At 37.5% G+C, this 24,147-nt stretch overlaps 1 protein-coding gene across 1 annotated transcript in view; it reads left to right on the top strand.

Annotated features, from left to right (window-relative positions):
* CCDC91 (coiled-coil domain containing 91) overlaps window positions 1–24,147 on the top strand; it is a 162,982-nt gene that overhangs the window by 46,701 nt on the left and 92,134 nt on the right. The window contains exon 6 of the mRNA XM_009636535.2: window positions 1,585–1,689. Within this exon, the coding sequence (XP_009634830.1) occupies window positions 1,585–1,689 (105 nt within the window). The remainder of the gene's footprint in view (window positions 1–1,584; window positions 1,690–24,147) is intronic.

The raw sequence follows: 24,147 nt of genomic DNA, 5'->3' as shown, positions 1-24,147 counted from the left end.
CCCCCCCCCGCTTGGAGCTGTGGTAACTAAATTCTTCATATTCCTTCTAACCTGGATAGGATAGAGTACCAAGCAGGCCTATGCCTGTAGTTATGTGTCAGTTAGCAAAAGGTCACTGAGGCATGGGAGAGTAAGTTTAATTTTTGCTATTCTTAATACTGTTCCTTGATAGTTATTAAGGTATGCTTGGGAAGGAGGAGATGGCTTGTTGGAAATGAAAATGAGAATAAGTAACTAGAGCCAAATATGAGAAGGTCTGGAATGGATTGGTTTTGCTAGGAAATAAGTATATAGAGGAGAGCTGGAAGGGAAGCATGAATGCAGACTATAAGAGGAGATAGGTTGAGAGCTAGGGTCTGAACTGAAGGGGTGTTGCACAATCTGTTTCTGTCTCTACGGTTGAATCAAAGACATTGAATCTCAAGAACTGTTTTTATTATTTCGTCCAAAAGCAGGATTGAACTAAGCAGACCTGCTCTTTCTGTCCTCCTTATGACCCTCTCGGTTGTGCCTTTGTTTGAATAGCTGTACAGTGATCTGGCAGGTCATTTGTTTCTATGCTGGCTTCCTGCATGGCTGCAGGAATAGTTGTTCTCAAGCAACTGAAAGGGTGCCAACACCTTATGTATAGTAAGAATGAGTTTGGTAGTAGCAACAGCTGCATTAAGAAAAAATAAAAATCTTTAGCTCTTTGTATAGCAAATAATTTTGAAGTTAATTATCAGTGGTGTCATTCTCCTTGTCTTATCAGTTCATGTTGGGTAGGCTTCTAGGCTGGCTCTCTGCAAGATCACAGAATATTTTAAAATTTTGCTCATTTTGGAGATGTAGGTAGAGATTGTTAGGGCTGTATGTAATGGTATTTCTGCCTTTTTAGTGAAACCATTTGCAAAAGTACATTTAATATGCTGCTTTTCAAATGCAGAAAGACAGAACAAGCTATTAAAAATATGGAAATAATTAGAATAGAATAGAATAGTTCCAGTTGGAAGGGACCTAAACCAATCATCTAGTCCAACAGCCTGAGCACTTCAGGGCTGACCAGAAGTTAAAGTGAATTATTAAAGGCATTGTCCAAATGCCTCTTAAACACTGGCACAAGCTTGGGGTATCGACCACCTCTCTTGGAAGCCAGTTCCAGTGTTTGGCTGCCCTGTCAGTAAAGAAATGTCCTAATGTTCAGTCTAAAACTCCCTTGATGTAGCAGTGAGCCATTCCCACATGTCCTGGCACTGGATCCCACTGAGAAGAGCTCAGCACCTCCCCCTCCACTTCCCCTCCTCAAGAACCCGTAGAGAGCAATGAGGTTGCCCGTCAGTCTCCTTTTCTCCAAACTAGACAAACTCAGTGACCTTAGCTGCTTCTCAGAGGACGTGTCTTTGATTTTAAATACCTTATACTTCTTTAAAATACTGTCTTGATTGCCATCAGAGTTTTCTTGCATGACCCTTTATCTCTGTGTATATTATAATAGCAAATGTCAGTCTTCAGAAATGAAATTATTTGGAATGATTAACTGAATCTGTGTTTTCACAATTTGCAAAAGTTTGTAACTTCATGTATTTTATTTTCTGAACTTTATAGGAATTAGAATATTTACTGGAAAAACATAGCATTCTAGAAATTGATTCCTTGAAGGAAAAAAAAGAAAAAGTAATTTCGCATCAAGATCATTACAAGACACTCCAGGTAATTTCTTTCTTGTAGTATCTTACCTTTTTTTCCTTGAGGGTTTTCTATAGAGTATATTTATGTCCAACAAATACTCTGTTAAGTATCTACAGGCCTGCTCCAAAGCCTTTCAAATTTAAATAATTTCTAAGGTCTTTCGATCAGAGTCTGACTTTTGACATTAGTGGGAATATAGGTTTAATAGCCTGCTTGCTTAATTACATTATTGTAACTTGCATCACTCATGCTTATTATGATGTATTTCATAGAACATATGAAAAGAAAAACACTTTGCACAGTAGAAGTGTTAAAACACTGTGACTTAACATGTTCTATGGTAGCTATAGCCAATTATTTATGAAGTATTAGCTGACTTGAGTATGGAATAGTTTGTGTTGCATAATAAAAATCTGCAAAGTGTAATTTGGTGCTAGACAATGGAATTAAAATTGCTTCCATTGCAAAAATCAACATAGTTCATTAAATATATGTGTGAAGTCTCACATAGAAGACAAATTTTTCACTGAAGTTTTCATCTTCCAGTGTTGTTGTAAACTTACAACATTTCAAAAGTTTCTTGTTTGTAATTCAGCTTCACTTAATTTTTTTTCTGCGGTGAATGGTTTTTAAGTAGTTAGTGCATTGCTTCGCATTTGTACTTAAGGGTTTCTGTAATAATCTGTATTGAATTCCTGGCTGCAGTACTTCCTACAATTTATGGTAATATAATCATCTAATCTTTTTTTTTTTTTCCTTGTTTATGTGTGTAACATCCTACTCAATGAGAGAAATGTTTGCTTAGCTATGTAAGTAAGTTTTGATTAAAAATCTTCTGATTTATGAAGTATCATACTGGCTAAAGTTAATGATCATCATAAACTCTTGATAATGGAATTAGTGGATTTTATTTTTTAATACTTCTATGATGCTCTTCAAGCAGAAGTATTTAAGTAGTGGAAATGTTATGGAGGTTTGCAAGTATCTGTCTGTGTCATACCTCTTTGAGTCAGGTACTACAGTTGTCAAGAATGGCAATGAAAGGGTCATAACCTTTAACTTACTTTGCAGAAAAACTCATGTACTTCCTCTTGTTGTCTTCTGGATATAGGCAGAATCAAATCAGAAAAGAGAAGTGAGTCATGCTTCTAAGAGCTGACAGTTAAAATTACTTTCATGAAACTTGAATATTGGATGCTTTCTGTTAGTACAGCTTTTAATGCCAATTCCTTTTGTCTTTCTCCTTTGGCTCCTACAACACTAGGGTCAACACCTGTGGCCACACACTGAGTAAATCTGGCAGCTACACAGTACAGATGTCTGTCTCGCTAGCATTTCTTTTTCCAATAGAAACAGCTGGTTATTAGTGTTGTTGACTTGAAATGCTTGAAAGCAGACTATACTGGTGACTCTGGCATAGCTTTGGGAACTCTCAGGATAAGACTTCCAGCTGAACTGATTCTGGCATCCTAAGCTGTAGGTGTGTGTTGACTTAATTCCTCTTAAATGAAATGTCTATGTTAATATTTGAGTATAATATATAAAACAAATGCCATATGAGATGGTTCTAACGGCTTTTTACATGAACATGCATTATTTCATGCACCTTTATATTTACTAATTGGCTTCCAGCACTTGTGACTTAGGGAATTCTCAAAAGCTGGCTTGGAGGTAATAGAGCCAGTCAGTCAGATCTTTAATAAGCGATATTTAGATTTAGATTAGACTTTTTTTTTTTTTATGAAGTTATTGTGCTTAGTTCTGAGAGAAGATTTCATTAATCTGTGTCAACTAAGCCAGTAACTTTGTTTTTCATCTTTTCCTGTTGATTTCTGCCTCAGTCAAGGGTGACAATTATGTTACCACAGTTTTGTTATCACAAAATTGTTTCAATAAAATATGCTTTTAGTTTTTTTAATATTTAAAAAAAATATTTTGAAAGACAAGGTAGGAAAATAAAGCGTATTACAGATGTTTCCTGAGTTAGGTTAGCATGCTGATGAAGTGAATTGTGTTCTGGACTAGTCACGAACTTTCTTCACTGTAGGTATGAAAAAAGCCTTATGCTGAGTTTGGGAGTACTGGAAATGGAAGAATTGAAGGGGAATGATAATCACTGCTCCTAACTGGGTGAATTCCAAGTCTTTGGTATAGTGTTAGCATTTAACCAGTGGATGACAATGGACTGTTGCTACACTTATGCTCATGTAAAAGAAAAGTTAAAAGTTCTGTTTTATCTAAATAAAATGAGCTTTAAAAAAATCAAGATTGAACAGGGTGTAGTATTCTCACATTCTTAATGTTGTTTCCATGTGTTACTACAACAACCAGGGACAGTAAAGGGGCAGAAGTGGGTTCATAAATAGAATAAACAAATTGCTATTAACTACTATTATAGAGTTGTTTGGATATTTAATCCAATGGTCTCTGAGATCTTTAATTCATACAAGCTGATAAAATTAGAGTTATGATTCCCACATTCCCACTTTGGTGTTTGTAGTATTTAAGAAGCAGAATAAAATACTGTAATTGTAACTTCTTTGTATACAAAATGTAGCTGAGTTAAAATTGCTGTGGGAAGTGTAACTTTAGGTTTTTTGACTTGTGTGCAGTGATGCAACCATAAAGTTGCATAAATGCAATTTTAGCCTTGTAATTCCTTGCTTATTTAGACAGGAGGGGAACAGGTGCAGTTGTATGTCTGATTTGTTGTTGGTGTCGGTATGCCAGTCTTATTTTTTTTCCCCTTTTTTGACCACATATTCATCTCAAGTTTTAACACCTCAGCTCTTCTCTAAATGTGAGGTGCTGCATATTTTCATGACATTTAGTGATAGTAGGTAATACATATTTTTGACTGTAATGCAGAATTAGTGGCCATTTTAATCCTATAAATCTAAAATTTTGCTGCAGCCTCATTGCAATATGTTGTAGAAATGAATAAATACTGCATTTTAAAACTACCGAATCCCAATTTGTAATACAGTGAAAAAACATCAATAGCTAAATGAATAGTCCTGTTTAGTAGGTGATTTTTTTTTTTTTATTTGCAAACCAGAAAGGGAACATTTAATTTGAGAAGGGAAAATAGTGCCTGGGTTCTAGTGCTCTGAGTAGGAACTTAATTATTTGGACAGATTGTTTAGCTGATAAGACTTCTGATGTTTGGTCTATCTACAGACAACTGCTTTTGATGATTCACTGAGAACTGGATCATACTTCCCTCTGCTATTTCTTTGATTTACCACACAGCCACATTTGAAGTAATACTGCATTACTGCTGGAAAATTCTAGTTGAGGTTATACACTTTTTTTTTTTCCTCCATCATCAACCCTTTCTGGAAGTTAAGCAGGCTGTTTTTTTAAAGAACAATATAGTTGATGTGGTGCTATCCTTTTTGAAATAGATTTTTTTTTTTATGGCAGCTGAAATCTGTTGTTCTAACTTAACAAATCTATAGTAGTTTTGAAAGCATCAAAAATGTTTTCTTTTGGAATATTTTGTTTCTGTTCCGCCTTTTATTAAATTTTTATTAAAAAAGTGACTTCAATGTGCTTTTTTTATTTAGCAATATACCTGTTGCTGCAAAAAGTCATGATTAAAAATGAATTAGCTAATACTATAATTTCATTTTGAATGATATTTTTGTGTGTAAAAGAGCAGGTCAGATAGACTCCCTGTTTTAGAAAGGAAAGAGAGGAAGCTTATACCGAAGAAAACATTGACAAATCAGTACATAATGATCCAAAGAAACTTCACTGGGTCATGCGGTAACACCCAGCTGGGCTTAAATGGCTTTGCAACCCAAGTAAAATCATTGCTGGTACTAGATGCTGTTTCATTTATTTCTTTCTGTAACTGATGATATTTGGGGATTTCTTCACTCAAGTGCCTTTGCAAATGTCACATTAAATTATAAAGCTTCAAATTATGATGAAAAGATTTTGTGTGTTAAGACAGGAAAAGGTAAGCTTGAGACCATGGGCTAGTTTCTTCCCTCCTAATTCTGAGGATGAGTTTATTTTTGTTCTGATTAATATTGCCTGTTAATTTTGTGGTTTTGTATATTGGACGCATAGATCACAGACATTTATATAAAATAGAATGCATATTTCATTGTGTCTGTTTCCTTGTTTTTGGAGATAATGGTTCAAAACTTTACTTTGTAAGGTATATAAGAATTAAAACATTTTTAATGCTAGATTCATCATACAATTTTGCTTTTAAATTAAGTAGAATTGACAAACAGTGACTTTTATGTACTTACAATTTAGGACCAAACATAATATGAATCTCAAAACGTGCACCTAATACAAGTAAAAAATTTGCTTGTATTCAGAAGGTGTTGAAAAAGGAATGTTAAATAATGTGGCTTAATGTGATGATGCCTGATTTTATGTGTATGTATCCTTTTGATATTTTTCCTCTTTCTTTTAGCATTTAAAATCATGTGCCCTAACTGTTGCACCACCCCCTGCGCCCCCTGCCCATTCATGGAGTTTCTTGCTTTCAGAATTGAATTAAGCCTCATAATATTTTATAATGTATCTTAAAATATTTGATTTTAGATTCATATGATGTCATAGTAATCTCAATATTAATGAAATAAATGGCTGAATACTAGCTCTAGTGGTTACATGCTAAACTTCCTATAATGGAAAGAATTTGTCTTGGAGAATTGGCATTTTTGCAACTCCAAGAACAAGAAAACAAGGTATATAACTTTGTCTTGATGATGGCAAAATTCAGTTTTGCAATGTTGACAGAAGATGTTCCAGAAGTAAGTAGGGCTGTTGGTTGCTGAGAAGGTTAAAGCAGCTTTGGAGAGGGTCTTTCAAGAAGGGGAGGAGGACAGCAGTTAAAAGTTGAATAGAAGGCACTAATAGGGATTGAGGAATGCGAAGTTTATCGTAGATATTGCCCCTTCTCACTAGTCCCAGTGTGATCTTGTCCAAGGGCTAGTACTTCTTCTAAGGGACCTTGTCCTAGAACAGTGATGCCATGTGGCACTGATCTGGACACAATGGCTGGTGTGCATAGGGCACAGATCATTGTGAGTTAGGGCTAACTCTTCCGGTTTGTGCATTTCCTAAGGCACCTCTTCCAGCTCCCTGTATCACTCTATTTTTGCCCCCTCCTCCTTCTCTGTTTTTATTCCTTCTTCCATTTCCCTACTTCCTCCTGACCTTGCTTACCTAATGGATAAACTCAGCCCTTCTGTGCCTTCCATCTGCTTTCACCTCTTAGTTTCTTGTCCAGTGTTGACAACTGGGGAATATAATTCTGCTTCTAATACGGGTGCTTCCCAGCATTTGAGAGAAGAACAAACTGGGCTCTCTAACTCCCCCAGTCTCTGTTTTGTTGTTGATACAGGAACACTGTCCATTTCTAGCCAGCACTAGAGCTACAATATGTGATACATCAGCTCTCCATGTTGTGATGAGTCTCAGTGGCTGAAACCTGAGCACACATGAGAGAAATCCGAAATGCACAGGCCTATTCTTGTTGAGAGTAGGAAGGTATAAAAGTTTTGCATATTTGGAATGAACACCGATGATCCCAGAGAGAAAGCTTCCTGTTCAGGAAGACTCCTGTGTTGTGCTTTTAATGTACATAAGCAATCCTCATCTTGTGTGAATCAAATAAAGAATATAATTTCAAGAAGCAATCTTGCAGTTGGCTGTCTAGGAAAACAAGCTCTTGGAAGCACTTGCAGTTGAAGTGAGATGGGTGAAATGGTCATGTTTCCTAATGCTAGTTGGCCATAGGATAAATAAATTTTGTGTCCTATGTTGGAAGATAGAACTTTCTCTGGAGGAAGTATTCCCTGTGTGTATATATATATTCCCTTAATACTCTAGTAAATATAGTGTACTCCCATACAAACAGACACGTCTTTATGCTGTTTTGATAAAGAGAGCAATTTTTCTATTTGGGGGGGACAGCTCTTGGGGGGGGGGGAAATAAAGATAGTGATGGAATATAACATCCAAGAATTTGTCTGTTGCCATTATACTGAACCTAAAATAAAGTACGGCAGAAGTAATCATGCTCTTTCTTCAAACTGCTGTTCACCTTTGAAATTAATTTTATATCATTTTGACTGCAAAGGTTATCTCCATTCCAGAGAAACTGATGAAGCAGGGACTGACAGATTTACCTCTGTTTGCAAGCTAAGTATATCTTGATGCATTTATTACAATAAATCTGTAAACTTGGTAATTGAAAGAAAGAAATTATTTATGCTTTTCTGAGAGTTTTTTCCCCCCAACATCTCTATATGAATTTAAGAGAAAAGTTATTGTTTTCCTTTACTGAAACATGGTAGTGTATAAGAAAGATATAGCAAAAAAAAAAAAAAAAGCATAGCCTGTTTTATGCTACAGTTTCAATTAGATTTTAAATAATTCCATTTTAACTTCAGTTTGGATTGGGGAAAAAGGGTTGAAAGCATGGATTCAACTATAGGTTCTGAAACAGATTTTCTCTTATTGAACTGGCTCTGGAGATTTAGGGATGACTGACATATCTGGATCATGTAAGCAGCAAAAATACCATACTGTTTTGCTGTCTTTCCTATTTCTGTTTCTTAGCTATTAAAGTAGGTTAAACATAACTGCTTCTATGCTTGCACATGAGCTGTGTTGAACTGGTTTATTGACTGATTCAGTTTTGCCACACATGGATACTAGAAAAAGCTTAGAGAATTTTAATATAATTTACTTGGGATTTTAATTGGGAATTAAGTAATTCACATAAAAATCTTCATGTATATCTCAAATGTGAAAATGTCTTTTATTTCTTAATGGAAACTGGAGACTTACAGTTGATTCAGAGTCTTGGCCTGGAGTAAATGGTATCCAGTATATTGCTGTGACTGACTGCTGCTTTTGAGTGCAACATTAGCAGTGAAGCACATATGAAAGCTCAGTGCTACTTTGTCTAATTAATAAATATCAGTCAAAAGGTTAGTGACTCACAGAAAACATCTGATACTATTTGACACTTATATGAATGTTATATTTTTGCTATGATGCTTTGTAGTGAGCTCTTTACTTCCCCTATATATCAGTTCTTAGTTTGAAAAATACTGTTCTAAAAATAATTGTGATACAGTAGAAAAACTCCATTTAAAATATTTCTTTAATTCACAGGATCATTGCAGTTGGAAGGGACCTCTTGAGATATGGTTTCCCACAACATTCTTGCCTCTAAATTGGAGAAAGATGGATTTGACGGATGGACTATTAGACAGATAAGGAATTGGCTGGATGGCTGTATCCAAAGAGTTACAGTCAACAGCTCAATGTCCAAATGGAAGCCAGTAACAGGCGGTTGTCCCTTAAGGGTCCGAGCCAATACTATTTAATATCTTCACTAACAATGTAGTGGGATTGAGAACACCCTCAGCAGGTTTGTGATTAGACACCAAGCTGAGTGGTGTAGTTAATACACTGGTGGACTAATTGTCCACCATTGCCCACAGGTTCTTCTCTGCAAAACTGCTTTCCTGCTATTTGACCCTCAGTGTGTACTGGTGCATGGGGTTATTCCTGCCCAGGTGCCAAACTGAACATTTCCCTTTGTTAAACCTGTCAAGGACCCACTGAATGGCAGGGTGATCAGGTGTATCACTAATTCATCACAGTTTTGTATCATCTGCAAACTTGCAGAGGGTGCATTCTGCTCTATCACCCAGGTCATTAAAGAAGAGGTTAGACAGTATTTACCCCATTATCAACCCATGGGGTACATCATTTGTCACCAGGTGGACTTTTGGCCACTGATCATAACCCTCTGGACGCAGGCATTCAGTCAGTTTGAAGTCCACCTCACTGTCTGCTTACTTGTCTAAGCCATACTTTGTGAGCTTCTCTATAAAGATTTATGGGAGACAGTGTCAAAAGCCTTGCTAAAGTAAACAACGTACACCACTCTTATCACAGAAGGCTATCAGGATGGTTAAGCATGATTTTCCCTTCATAAATCAATCCATGCTGACTACACCTTCTTGTATTTTGTATGTCTGGAAATGCTTTCTAGGATCAGTTCCTCCATCACCTTCCTGGGGACTCAGGTGAGGCTGATGGGCCTGTAGTTCCCCAGATCCTCTTTCCTGCCCTTCTTGAGGACAGGCATGACATTTGCTTTCTTCCAGTCCTCAGGAACCTCCCCTGATCGCCATGACCTTTTGAAGAGAATTGAGAGTGGCCTCAATGACATCAGCCAACTCCCTCTGTGCTTGTGGCTGCATCCTATTAAGGCACTATGGACTTGTTTAAGTCTGCTTTGTTTTAGTGTTCCATAACCTGATCTTCTTTCACTGAGGGCTTAAGTCTTCATTGCTCCAGACTTTCCCATGGGTCTCAGGGGCCCAGGATTCCTGAAGGCCAGTCTTACTAGTAAAAACTGAGGCAAAGAAGGCATTTTTCATGTCCTTTGTCGCCAGGGCCCCTCCCCCACTCAGCAGCAGGTTCGTGTTTTCCCTAGTCTTCCTTCATCTGTTAACACACTTCGGGAGTTCTTTCTTGTAGCCCTTCACATCCCTAGCCAGATTCAAAACCAGGTGGTCTTTTGTTGTTCTAACCCCATCCCTACATGCTTGGAAAGCAGCTCTGTGTTCTTCCTGGGTTGCCTGCTCCTGCTTCCACCTCCTGTACACTTCCTTTTTATGACGTGAGTTTAGTTAGGAGCTTCTTGTTCATCCATGCAAGCCTCCTGCTGCCTTTGCTTGATTTCTTGCCTGTTATGATGGACCATTCTTGAACTTGGAGGAGATAATCTTTGAATAGCAACCAGCTCTCTTGGAGCCGTCTTTCTAGGGTTGTATCCCATGGGATTCTTCCAAGCAGACCACAAAAAAGACCGGTCTTCTCTCTTGAAGTCCAGTGTTGTGATCCTGCTTTTTGCCCTGCTTCTTCCTTTCCTCTGAACTCCACCATCTCATGGTCACTGCAGCCAAGGCAGGCTGCCACTTATCTTCACAACCTCAAACAGTCCTTCCATGTTTTTAAGTATCAAGGTCCAACAGAGTGCCTCAGAGATTGCTCCTCAGTCACCTGTGTTAGGAAGTTGTTATCAATGTGCCCCAGGAATCTCCTGGATTGCTTGTGCCCTGCTGTGTTGTCTCTCCAGCAAATACTGGGTGGTGGATAATGTCACTCATGAGGACCAGGGCCTGTGAATGGGAGGCTTCTTTCCATTGTCTGAGCATCAACCATTGTCCCATCATCTACATCATCTTCCTGTAGGCCATCTGGTCTATAGCAGGCAGATGCAGCAATATCTTCTATGCTGGTCTGTCTGCTAATCCCGACCTGTAAGTTCTTGACTGATCACCTGCCCCAAAACAGAGTTCTGTCCATTCCAACCCCTCTGTCACATAAAAGGCAACACCCTGTCGTCGCCTTCCTGTTCTTTCATTCCAGAAAGCTGCATTTATGATACTGGAAAAGGTGTTCTGCAGGAGATTTGAAACAGGTCTTGGAGGTAGGTGCTTTTTGTGGCTGGAGTACTAGAAAATGTATGTTTTTTTACAGAACTAATATATGACTTACATCCTGTTAAATACCATCTTCTAAGAAAATATTTAGGTTGGTTTTAGGTGCAGACATAGAGGAGACAGAATGCTAATAACGAAAAATAGGTGTGAAAAAAGTTATCTGCTGTACCTGCAACTAAATTTATAAATAAGATTTCCAGGAAATTTCACAGGTCACAGCAGGGTTTAGAATGATGGAACACTGAAAATGGAGGTTTTCAGAAAAGGCACTTTCACAGATAGCAATGCATCTTTTTGCTGAACTATTAAAGGTATTTATGGATATGGCAACAATCCCTTGCCCACCTCTTTTTCAAGTTTGTGCCAGATACCTCACGTTTATTTCTTCACCTTTTATTTTTTTTTTAATGTTACTGTATGTACTCTTCTTTCAGACACTCATTTTTATTCGAAGTCTCTATTTTATTAATGATTTCAGAGCTTTTTATCTTTTAGTCTGTTTTTTTCCCCTCAGTTCTGATGTCTTCTTCACTCTAAATTATTTTTTCATGGTATGAGGAAAAATAACTTTTTGTTTCTGCTAGGAAAAGATTCTGCTCCCAGGCCTTTTTGTTTTCCACTTAAATTCTTTTTTTATGAATTATTTTGTTGTCTTGTTTCAGAATGATTAATTAGAAGAGTGGGTATAAGACTAATTATGCTATTTTGTTTTAAAAATATGCTGTGTTCAAATACACCTCTATTACGCTGTTGTGCTGTTACTTAACAACTTTGAATGCCTAACTTGCCTTGTACTATAGTATTCAGTTGCACCCATAGCATTGACTAATTTATGTTCAGTGTGTCACAAGTCCACTACCACTGCTGCACATCTCAGTTTGTGCATTCACAGTGAGTGTGTTCAGTATGATTCATCTTTTTCTTTTTTCTATTTAATATGGAAATTCTAACTGAGACAGTTGTGAAATGTCCAAATGTATTTAACACTGATAAATTGGAGTTCATTACTACCAAACTTGTCTCATCAAGATTTTCATTGGATCTAGCTTTAATGGAAATAGTATCTTGTTGGATTATTGGGGGGATAATAGAAATGTGCAAAATGTACTCAAAATTAAGAAACCCATGTAGAGTAGAACTTGGATAATTGTACTGTTAAGGCAACACTTCTAGGTCGATTCTCTGTTACTTGGCATGCACTTTCTTAAAAAACGTGGGGAACAGTACCAAAGCAACTGCATGTCTCTGGATCCAATTGAGTCCTATTTGTGTTCAGTGTAAGGCATCTGAGACACTGTAAGTATTGTTAGTAGTTGACCATTGCTCACTATCAAAATACTAAATCTTAGCCAATATTAGTCAAAATGAGTCAATACTTTGAACAGAATTTCTGTATTTCATGTTTACGTACCCGGGAGAAATAAGATGCATAGCAAATAGTAAGATGATATTTTGGGAACAGTTTTGAAGAATTGTCCTTGCATTGCCCTCTAACTGCTAAATCATCTTATTTGGTTCATAGTCCATTAATAAACTATGAACTATTGCCTAATTAACCTATTACTTAAACACCTTTAAATTTACTTCTTCAATCTGTATTAAATTTTTTTTATAAATAGTACATACTTGGTGTTGGAACAGTTTGATCAGTTAAAATGTATTATTTGTCAAGTATTAAACAATTTTATTTCTGTAAGTGTATTCTAGTCTAATTCATACACTGGAGGTTAATACATAACTAAGAAGAACTCATTTGACTTGCATATAACAGTTAAATTTATTCATGCATTCTTTGTTAACTTGGAAACTTACTTATTAATTATGCCTATAAGATTTAGGCTCTTTTTACTTGAGTAAATTGCTGGAATTTTAATATGTAGGCAAAATGCATAGCATCTTAATTTCAACAAACAACTAGTGTTATGAACTACTGCAAAGGTGTGTAACAGGTCATTTCTATATAGCTCCTGATATTGGGTAAGGCAGCTACAGTGGTAAAGTGTTAGTTATTGTAGTGATCACAATAGAATACAGGTTTAGCAACTTTATATCATCAGGGTTTTAAAACTACTATCTGATTATGAGAAACTTTAAAGGATAAAATAACATCTGGGAGATTGAAAGTAAAAGTCAGCTCTAATTATATGCCAATGTAACTACATTCCCGTTCCATCTTTATTTTTTTTCTTCAAATAAAAATACGTGTTCATAAGGTCAAAGTGGTTTGCTGGTATATATTCTTAACTGATTATTTTTTATTCTGCTTATAGATAACCATAGTGACAGTAATTGCTTCTAGTTACTTTACTGTTACTGTTCTTAACAGAAGAAAAAAGTTTTGCTGCTGAGACTTGTATAATTTTTTTCCTCATTAAAGGCTTAAAAGGTCCAGAACAGCATGTGACATTTAAAATAATCATGTACTTAAACTACTGAGAACTCTTTTTTACTTTTCTTGGCTAAAGTTTTATCACTTAAAGAAAACTGATACTAATGAAAACTAGAACATCTGTTCTTAAACCTGAATGATGTTGAGATGGAACAGACTTTCCTAGTCATATGCAATTCCTTAAAAATAAACCTATTACTTAAATGCATTGCTAGACAGACAATATTTTTGGTTTTGGATATGCATTACAAATTCAAGCATCCTCAAGCAAATAATTGTTTAGGATGTTCAACATGAATTTCCAGAAATAAATACCATAATTAAATTTAACTTAAAATATGAAAATGAAAGTCTGATTAATGCTTAAAAAATAATCCAAGATACTGTGATAAAGGACTGAGAGCAATTTTTAATTTCTTCATGTTTTATAATATTTTTCTATATATTAAGAGTAATTTCAGCTAGTAATGCTGCACTTAATGTAGTTCCTTTTTATGTAGGGAGAACAATCCAAGTTCCTGTGCTAAGTTTTCAAAGGGCTGAGGGTATAGTCTTGAGTTTTGAGATCAGTATACAGAAAGAAGTGAGTTCTTCATTGAAAAATAAATTTCCATTCATCTGCTAGGTAGACAGTTTGAAATAAGGCTAGGTAACTTCAGGGAAGCCAAGAAGGAAAAACCTAGTTTGAGCTCATAAGTAAGAAGTAATGAAAAATATTTTTGTATTCAAACAGTATAACTGGAAAAGTAATTTTTATGGTTGAAGAGCCTTCTGGTTAGTGATAAATAAGAAAATGAGATATCCGTTTCCATCTTCATGAACTAAACCATAATTTCAGGCAGTGTTTCAGTTTGTTGCCTGGTTTTGCGACACTGTTTTGCGACATACTTTGGTTTTGTTTTTTTTTTTTTAAAAAAAAAACACCCAAAACCCCCAAAACCAAAAAAAAACCACACCCCAAAAAAACCCCAAACCAGAAACAACTCTTCATGTTATTTAATAACTACTATTTGAAACTACTAAGAGGATATTCTTATTACTGTTCTAAGATAGTATAATTTTTGTAATTACTTACTTTTGTAAGTAAGGAGACACTTGATGCCTGTTTCCATTAAGGAATATTTAATCTCATGCTTTTTATTTTTTATGTAGCAGTTGCAATTTTCATTGATGGTTTTAACAGTGAGTTGTGCTAAACACTTGAGCTTGAACACAAGAAAATCTGTACTAGATTATGATGAAATTAGCTGCTTCTAGGGAGATTTTGCTCTCCTTTCTTCCTTCTTGAGTCTTCTGGTGTTTACTGGGTATTCTTCAGTATTGTTATCCCTTCCACTGGATCTGTTTCATTTGGGAACCTCCCCTTGTGAGTAGAGACAAATGTAATTTTGGTCACTAGAAAAGAACAATTCCTGGGTTTCGTATGGAGTGTGATCATATCTCTGCCACCTGGGAATTCTGTTACCTGTACGGAATACCCCAATGACCAGAAAGAAAGCAGCTGCATGCAGCTGGAGTGGTGAGAAGTTGCCTCAGTGAATGAGACTTGGACCCACTGCTTATAAAGACTCATTTTAGCCGTGTATCAGTTCACTGCAGTCAATGTTATTGTGTTAAGATAGATTAAGCGGGTCTTAGACAGTCTGTCTGTACTGTTGTTATTTACTAAAAATATGGTGACAGTGTTAACTGAGGAAAATTATTATGGGCTTTATGGTATTCAGCCAAAAATACAGTGGACATCTCTCAGGCAGGGAGAAAAAGCATATTGTAGCTATCCTGTAACAAAGACTACAGGAGAAGTCTGAAGATCTCATATGTCACATAATATCTTCATGAGATAGTTCTCACAGGGGTGAGGGTCTAGTTGCACTTACTCCCTTCTTACATCAGGGTCGTCTGTCTGTATTGGCACATTCTTTTGAGAACTGAGTATTAAATAAAAACAGCAGCTCTTTGAGACATCTTGCAATTCCTAAGAAAGTATTTCATCAACTTTCCACACATTCCTATTCTGTCGCCACCAATTAAATTATCTTATCAGATACCAATCACTGCCATAGCTGATGAATCTTCCATTGCACAATAGAAACCCAGTATTTTTTTTTTTAACAAAGAAACAAGTTTTTATTCATTTTTTGCTATTTTGTTTTAATCTCTGCTGCACTACTTTAGGTTTTTAAAGGTAGCCTCCAGCCTTTTAAATACCTTTACATATGCTTAATAAATCTGTATGTATCCAGTTGAGGAAGGCTATGTTCCAGCAGGATTTGCATTCACTTTTTGAAAAGACTTTTTGAAAAGAGCCTTACTGTAAGCAGTGTTTGTGTCCCTCTGAAGAGAGGAGCTGCTCAGAACAAGAACGTGTCTTAATCATGAATTTTCTCATCAGGATTAGCCAATCTGTGGGAGGTCTAACATAGTGTAAAATACCAAGAAGTTTCAAAAAAATTAAAATACAGCTAAAGCTTTCTGTCAAATGCAGTCCTAATGCTGCAGCCCTTAAAACTATTTACATTTTAATTTGTCTTATACAACAAAGAAATAGTGAGCTTGTTTCTTCATCCCTGCCAACTGGCTTGTGGAAAGAAACAGAGGGACTCTCGAAAGGGGTGGCATATGTATGGTCGTAGTTTGTAGGGTTAGAAGAACTGATATTTTGTGTCCAAATTAGAATTCCTTTGCTTATCCCTCTCACTTTTTCAGCACCAGGATAGTTCTCGCTCTTGTTGTTTTGTCATACTCTTGATTTTTTGGGGGGGAAAGTGTGAATTCTGTTCTTGTCTTTTTTTTTTTTTTTTTTAACTGTGGGGTCTTGGGTGGGGTTTCTTGTTGGTTTGGGTGGGGTTTTTTGTTTTGTTTTTTAAACTGCAGCATATTGAATAGATTAAAGGGAGCTGTGGAGAGAGTTACTGTTGTCCAAAGAAAAAATTTCAAAGATGAGAACCATGGTTTTACCATCCTTGGAGGGAAGGAGAGAGTGAGGGGAGGGAAGAGTGTATCTGAGAAACAATGTAATGGCAAAATGAAAAAGGTCTAGATAGTGAATGGGTATTAGATACATTAATGGGAAATTCAGTCACTGCCTCGAAGGTATGCATGTGCAAGTCTTGGACAGGAGTGCAGTTCTTAAATTGAGACAATGAGAAAAGGAAAGATTCTAAGATGACAAATCCTAAATTTTATCCATGTTAATTCTGTTTGTCTCTGTTCCTTGTTTGGACAGGAGAGAAGTCACTAGGCAGGGTTTGGGGGTTTTTTGGTTTGGTTGGTTGGTAGGTTTTTTTTCCCCAGTTCTGTAGTGAGAAAACTGTTCTTTGCATATCCATGAACAGGTTCAACTGAAGTAAATAATTTTTGGCAGAAGGCCAGATTTGACTTAAATATATTTTTCTAATATTGTCACCAACTTCATGTTTCATCCCTCAGTTAAAACTCTGCTCTTTTGCTTTCAAAAAGACTTACTCCTGTTACGAAAGAAATGGTATTGTTTCTCAAAGAATCTTTCTCACAGTTTCTTTAAGTCCTTATATCATCAAGATCAAGAAGTAAATGTAGTGTGTAAAATAAATAAAACAGCCACATCACTGTCAAGGATCTTGACTTTTATTCCTCTTAGAGTATCTTTTGAAAAACACTATAGATTTAGAATTTTGAATGTTTATCTGTATAAATAGATTTGTCTTTTGTGGTCAGTTTCTACAGTAGCATTTTTTGGTGGTGTTTTTTTTCTTTTTTTTTTTGGTAACAAATGCTGTACAACTGGAACTGCACTGAAGACTGGCAACTAGAGGTTGTGATCATATTTGCTAAGCAAGGTGAAGTTCTTAAGCACAGACTTAGGAACTAAATAATTTCCTATGTCTTTGTCTGTCTTATATGTTGCTTGCAAAGGAGGGAGGCAAGACTATCTTCTGTCACATATGAGTTTAACATCTATTTATTTTTAAGAAGTGTGAGTTTAGTCACTTCAGAGGTGGGAAGTGGTAAAAGAAAGAACCAAAATCAGACTCCTGCTTGTGAAGCAACACAAAGATTGAATCAATTTTCAGGGGCCTGTGTCAAATATGCAGATACAAATACATGCAATCTGGGAAACAAGCAGGAGGAGCTAGAGCTCCATGTGCAGAGGCTGAACCATGAAATTGTTGAAGTAACTGCTATGTGTTGGGATACTTTATGTGACTGGATCTCTAGTATGGATGATGGATATCAGCTCATTAAAAAAGCAGGGAAGAAGAGGTGAGGTTGTCATAAAAATGAGCCGCTTCAGACCATGGAACATAGGACAGGACAGACCACAGAGTTCAGGAGAGCAGACTGGTTTTGTTAAGTGATGAGAGCTGGCTGTCTCTATGAGAGCATTCTAAATCAACTCAGAGACTGAGGAAAGTCTCTGATTATTGAAGAAAGACAAGAAAGATGATGTATGGATCCAGGTGCACCAGCCTTTTGGTCATTGGAAAAATCATGGTGCAAGTGCTCTTAGCAGCCATTTCTGGACACATGAAAAAGGTGATAGGAAATGGCCAACATGAATTTACCAAAAGATAAATCATGCCTGACCAACCTGATTGCTTTCTATGATGAAACACCTAGACTGTGGATGAGGGGAATGCAGTGGACATTGTATATCTTGACCTCAACCTGGAGAAGAGAAGACTTAGGGGGAACCTAATAGTGGATGTCCAATACCTACAGGGTTGTCAGAAAAATGGAGCTAGGCAGGCTCTGCAGAGATGCACAGCAGGAGGACAAGTAGAAATGGTCATAAATTGAAACATGGGAAGTTGCAACTTGGTATAAGGAAAAAAATATTTTTGTGATGAAGATAAGCATTGGGATGTTTTAACCAGCAAGGTTGTGAAATCTCTGTCCTCGGAGGTTTTCAAGGTCTGACTGGACAAGAATCTGAACAATGTGGTCTGAATTCACTGTTGATCTTGCCTTTAGCAGGAGGTTCTACTAGATGACCTCCAGAGGTCTCTTCCAACCTGAATGATTGTGTGATTTTGTGATTTAATACTTTGGTCATAAACTGAGAAAAAATAAATAGCCCACTCCCAGTCACTAAGGTCATAACTCAAATCCAGGGGGGATACTCCCCAGGCTGAATTATTTGGAATATTTTACTCCAGTCTGGCCTACCTCACTGCCAGCAAAAAGACATTAGCAATTAAGGGCAGGGCCAGGAATGTCTGAACCAAAAATCTGATTAATGCAGTATTTGAAATGTTACACTAATCAGATTATCAATTACTGTAAACTTAAATCACTGTTGTACAGAATATAACATTTTTGCTGTTTTTAAATACATCTGCCTTGTTAGAATAGGAGTTAATACTATGAACACATCTATGTTCTGTGTGAGGTTTTACAGTAAGCCAAATATAGTCATTCAGAATGTGGAACTGAATGACTAGTTCCCTAAGATACACAACAAGAAGTGAGAAGGTCTTAATATAAAATCTGTGTATCTGTGATTTGGATACCTTGTTTTGGACTGTGGGAGATGTTTCTAGCTGGAATTTTTCTGAGGCTGGGCAACAAACAGTTTCCTTCAGAAACCATAGTAGTACTATTGTATCTTAAAATAAGGGAGAAGTTGTTAGTTCTGCTTTCTTGATTTACTTTGTTGTTGTCTCTGGCATAGGTGTAACCTGTATCTCTTTGGATTGGGGTGGGGTTTTTTTCTACTTGCTTAGATTATTTATGAATTTGTCAGGTATGTAAAAACAAATAACCAACAATTTAATCTAGAAGTTTGCAATTTTATAGCAATTCTCTGGATGCAAGGAAAGTGTTGGAGTAAGTTGCAGATGCAGTTTGCATTATGGGTTGGGTGATATGGTCTAATTGGCATGTGTCATTTTTTTTATTTTATAAACCTCTTGAACAACAAGGTCAATAGAAGCTTCTATTGAAGATCTTCAGCTGAGCACGTCTATGTAAAGCTCTGCTGTCATCTTCTGCAGTACCTGTTTTTCTTGGCACTTGTATTATCACAAACTCCTTGATGTGATTGATGCTCCGTATCCCAAATTGTTGTTCATTTCATCTCCTGATCTGAATTCTTGTCACCTTTCTAATGGAACAAATACAACAGCTTGATGAAAATATGATTATTTGTCTCTCTTGTTGTCCTGAAAATTCTGTCATTTTTGTTCAACTTGCACGTTGTACCTTTCATTCTTTGTCTTCAGGAAACAAAACAAAAAAGCATTTGTAGCCCTGAGTAAATATAGCAACCACTTTGTGTCGAAGCTGCTTTGCTTGTACTTTGATGGGAAAATAGCCATTGATAGCTTTTCATGTAGCATGTCTGATTTTGAATGGTTTTAGTGTTCCAAAATGTATTCACAAATTAGAAAAGAGTTAAGATTGGAAGAAGAGGTAAGTATTATCACCATGGTTTGCTTCTGGAGCTTTGTATTAAGAGGCAACCAAATAAAATAGTTCAGATAGTGAAAAATGAAAAGGAGATTCAAATATAAAGATGTAAATTATTTTTCTGTTGATGTTTTATTAAATAGGATTGTTTACATTATACTTCAACTTTTTTTCTATACTTCAAATACAAGGAAGGAAGGAAGAAAACAATTTGTCCTCTTACTACATTGGAAAAATTTCAAAGATACGTTAATCTTAGAATCTTTACATACAGTGATGCCATGAGTTGTTAATTTGTAACTTCTAGAATTAAATCTTAGAAAGTTTTTATTTATGCTTAAGTGGAATTTCTGCCTGCATGCTTTTGAAGCTATTGGACTGAATGTCAGGTTTCTTTGTAGTCATCTTGGGTTTTTGAACATACATGAAAAGACTAAAGCTATCCTCTAGGAATGTGCTATGAACATCATTATGTGTTATGAATAGTACTACTCTGTGAAAATTCAATATGCATTATTTCAATTTCTGAAATGTATGTTGATGACTTCTCAAAGGTTAAAAAAGCTGCAGATAGGAATGTTCCCAATTTTTGGCACAGAAGGTATGTTTAGTTCAGTTATAGTTTTATTAATATAAATGGTGGGTTTGATTATATTCATTGTGAGGTTTGAAGTTTCATATGTTTGAAACTAGGAATAAAAGGTAATGTCCAGAATAAATACTGGAAAACAGCATATATGCTGTAGTGAACTGTAGGCAGTGGGTCTTTTGGAAGAGTTCACCTGTGATAGGTCCATAAATATGCAGCACTCCACTGCTGTTTGCTTTGTAATACAATAGCAAGTTCTTTTTAGTACTTTCTGTGGAAAAGTTGTGAGGAAAACCCAGTAGCCTCATGATTAATGCTTGGTAGATTAGGGCTTGGTAAATATGATCATGGTTCGCAGAATGGTTGAAGTTGGAAGGGATCCCTGGAGGTCATCTATCTCAACCCCCCTGCTCAAGCAGGGCTACCTAGCGCCAGTTGCTCAGACTGTGTCCAGACAGCCTTTGTATATCTACAGGAAGGGAGATTCCACCACCTCTCTTGACAACCTGTGCCAGTGCTTGATCAGCCTCATACCTAGCATATATCGGTGCATGGAGTTGTTCCTCCCTAGGTGTAGGACTTTGCACTTCCCCTTGTTGAACTTCACGAGGTTCCTACCAGGCTGTTTCTCCAGACTGCTCAGTCCCTATGGATGGCAGCTTGACCCTCTGGCATATGAAAAACTCCTCCCAGTTTTGTGCCATCTGCAGACGTGCTGAGGGTATGCTCTGCCCCATCATCCAGGTCATTAATGAAGATATTAAAACAGGCCACATTCTGGGCCTGGCTGTTCAGCCAGTTTTCAATGCACCTCACTGTCTGCTTATCCAGCCCACATGTCGACAGATTCTCTATGAGGATCTTAAGGGACATAGTGTAAAATGTGGACTTTACTGGACTTTAGGTAGACAGTGTCCACCAAACCTGTTGTTTCACCACAGAAGGTGATCGAGTTGGTCAAGCATGATGTCTCCTTGATGAAGCCATGCTGACTACTTCTGGTGACTTTCTTGTCCTTCCTGTGCCTGGAGATTGTTTCCAGGATTAGCTGTTCCATCACCTTACCAGGTGTTGAGGTGAAGCTGACCAGCCTGCCCTTTTTGAAGATAGGAGTGACATTTTCTTACCTCCAGTCCTCAAGCACTTCTCCCAGTTGCCAGTCTAAGAGTATTTAGGGGCCTTGCAATGACATCAGCCAGCTCCCTCAGCACTTGTGGGTGCATCCTGACAGGCCACATGGACTTAATTATGTCCAGTTTGCTTAAGTATTTCCTGACCTGATCTAAGGGTAAGTCGTCCTTGCTCCAGACTTTCCCCTGGTCTCTGGGATTCCTGAAGGCTGGTCTTGCTAGTAAAGGTATTCAGTACCTCAGCTTTTTCCATGTCCTGTGTGACCAGGTCTACCATCTCTGTGGTGGTTTGACCCTGGCTGGATGCCAGGGTCCCACCAAAGCTGCTCTATCACTCCACTCTTTAACTGGACAGGGGAGAGAAAAGTAGATCAAAGGGCTCGTGGGTCGAGATAAGGACAGGGAGAGATCACTTGTCAGTTACCATCACTGGCAAAACAGACTCAACTTGAAAATAATTCATTTATTATAAAACAAAATCAGAGAAGGAGAGAATAAAAACTGCTGAATCTTAAAACACCTTCCCCCCCACCTCTCCTTTCTTCCTGGGCTCAACTTCACTCCTAGTTTCTCTGCCTACTCCCCCCCAGTGGCGCAGGGGGATGGGAATGGGGGTTGGAGTCAGTTCATTACACGTTGTTTCTGCCGCTTCTTCTTCCTTGGGAGAGGACTCTTCCCCTGCTCATGCATGGGGTCCTTCTCACAGGAGACAGTCCTCCACGAACTCCAACGTGAGTCCTTCCCACGAGCTACAGTTCTTCACGAACTGCTCCAGCATGGGTCCATAATTTCCACAGGGTGCAGTCCCTCAGGAACAGACTGCTCCAGCATGGGTCTCTTGCGGGTTCACAAGTTCTGCCAGCAAACCTGCTTTAGCATGGGCTCCTCCCCTCCCCAGGTCTACAATGGCTTGCCAGGAACCTGATCAGGCGCAGGCTTCCCACAGGGTCACAGCCTCCTCCCTTCGGGCATCCACCCGCTCCGGTGTGGGGTCCTCCATGGGCTACAGGTGGATATCTGCTTCACCGTGGACCTCCGTGGTTTTTTTCCTTCTTAAATATGTTATCACAGAGGCACTTCCACTGTTACTAATTGGCTTGGCCTTGGCCAGCAGTGGACACAGGGAAAACTTCTAGCAGCTTCTCACAGAAGCCATCCCTGTAGCCCCCTCACTACCAAGACCTTGCTACATAAACCCAATACAATCTCCTTCAGGTGTGGGCCTACATTTCTCTAGCCTTCCTCTTGTCATCTCTACTTCTAGAAGCCCTTCTGGTTGTCTTTGACGTCCCTTGCCAGATTCAATTCCAGCTGGGTTTTGGCTTTCCTAACCTCATCCCTGCATGCTGTGTCTCTGTGTTCATCCCAGGTTACATGTCCTTGCTTCCAACCTGTGTATGCTTCCTGTTTGTTTTTGAGTTTTGCCACGAGCACCTTGTTCATCCACACAGGCCTGGCAGTTTTGCTTGACTTGTTACTCGTTGGGTTAACCTAATCTTCTGCAGTCTTTTTTTGTCCCTTTGCAGTCTGCAAGTCAGTTTCCTACCTAGAGAAACAAAAACTCTCCTTGTGTAGTTTTTTCGTACATATTTATGTATAGTAAGATAGTATACTATAGTAGACTAATACATATATACTAATATACTTATAAATATATGTAGTATATAAAATTGCGTTGGGTATTACACCTTCAGTATCAGCACCTATTGATGACAGCTGGCGACCCTTTCCAAGTCAATATTTTGTGGACTTTAATTTAATCTGAAGAATGATGCTCTTGAGATAAGACATGCAAAAGTCCTAATGAAGATAAGAATTCCTTTCATGCTTACTGTATTTAATGGAAGTATTTTCTTCTGTCAGTTTCCCTGGGATTGTTCTCCTGTTTGCTCTTTCTTACTTGCTTTCTCTTGCTATTATGTCCCTTCATTTAGATTATGTGGGAAAGTAGGAAAGCATCAGTGGCATACGATGCCCTGGCACAGTTGTAGCTATATCCCAAAGAAGTAACTACTTAAGTAATGTTTTAGAAACCTGAAGGCAGTCAGAGCAGGCTTCCTGAGCTAAATGTACTGTTTGCTATTTACCATATGATACAGTTTTGCCAGCAAAATGTATATTAATACTGAGAACACTTAATATTAATTAACAGATTGTTCTGCATGTGAGTTAGCACTTGTTTTTCTTACTTAATGTCCTCCTCAGTGGAAAGTCTCTGTACTTACATCCTCTAGAATAAATGAGCAGATATAAACTGTAGTTGTTCCCAACACAATATTAAAGTCTTAAATGTAATAGGGTAGAGATCCATGCTATACACTGCAAATAACTTGAAGAATTTCGTTACATGTGGTATGGGAACTATAATTATGTTTCAGTTTTGGGCATGTACAGGCTCTTCCATACTATTCCCATTACATAGTTTTTCACATTTCATCAGTCATAATGTCTCCCAGAAGACCGGTCCATTCACACTCA

Source organism: Egretta garzetta, unplaced genomic scaffold (genome assembly GCF_000687185.1).
Source record: "Egretta garzetta isolate BGI_Z169 unplaced genomic scaffold, ASM68718v1 scaffold293, whole genome shotgun sequence".
Lineage (NCBI taxonomy): Eukaryota > Metazoa > Chordata > Aves > Pelecaniformes > Ardeidae > Egretta > Egretta garzetta.
Note: the sequence above shows the minus strand (reverse complement) of the source record. Positions and strands in the feature narration are given on the sequence as shown.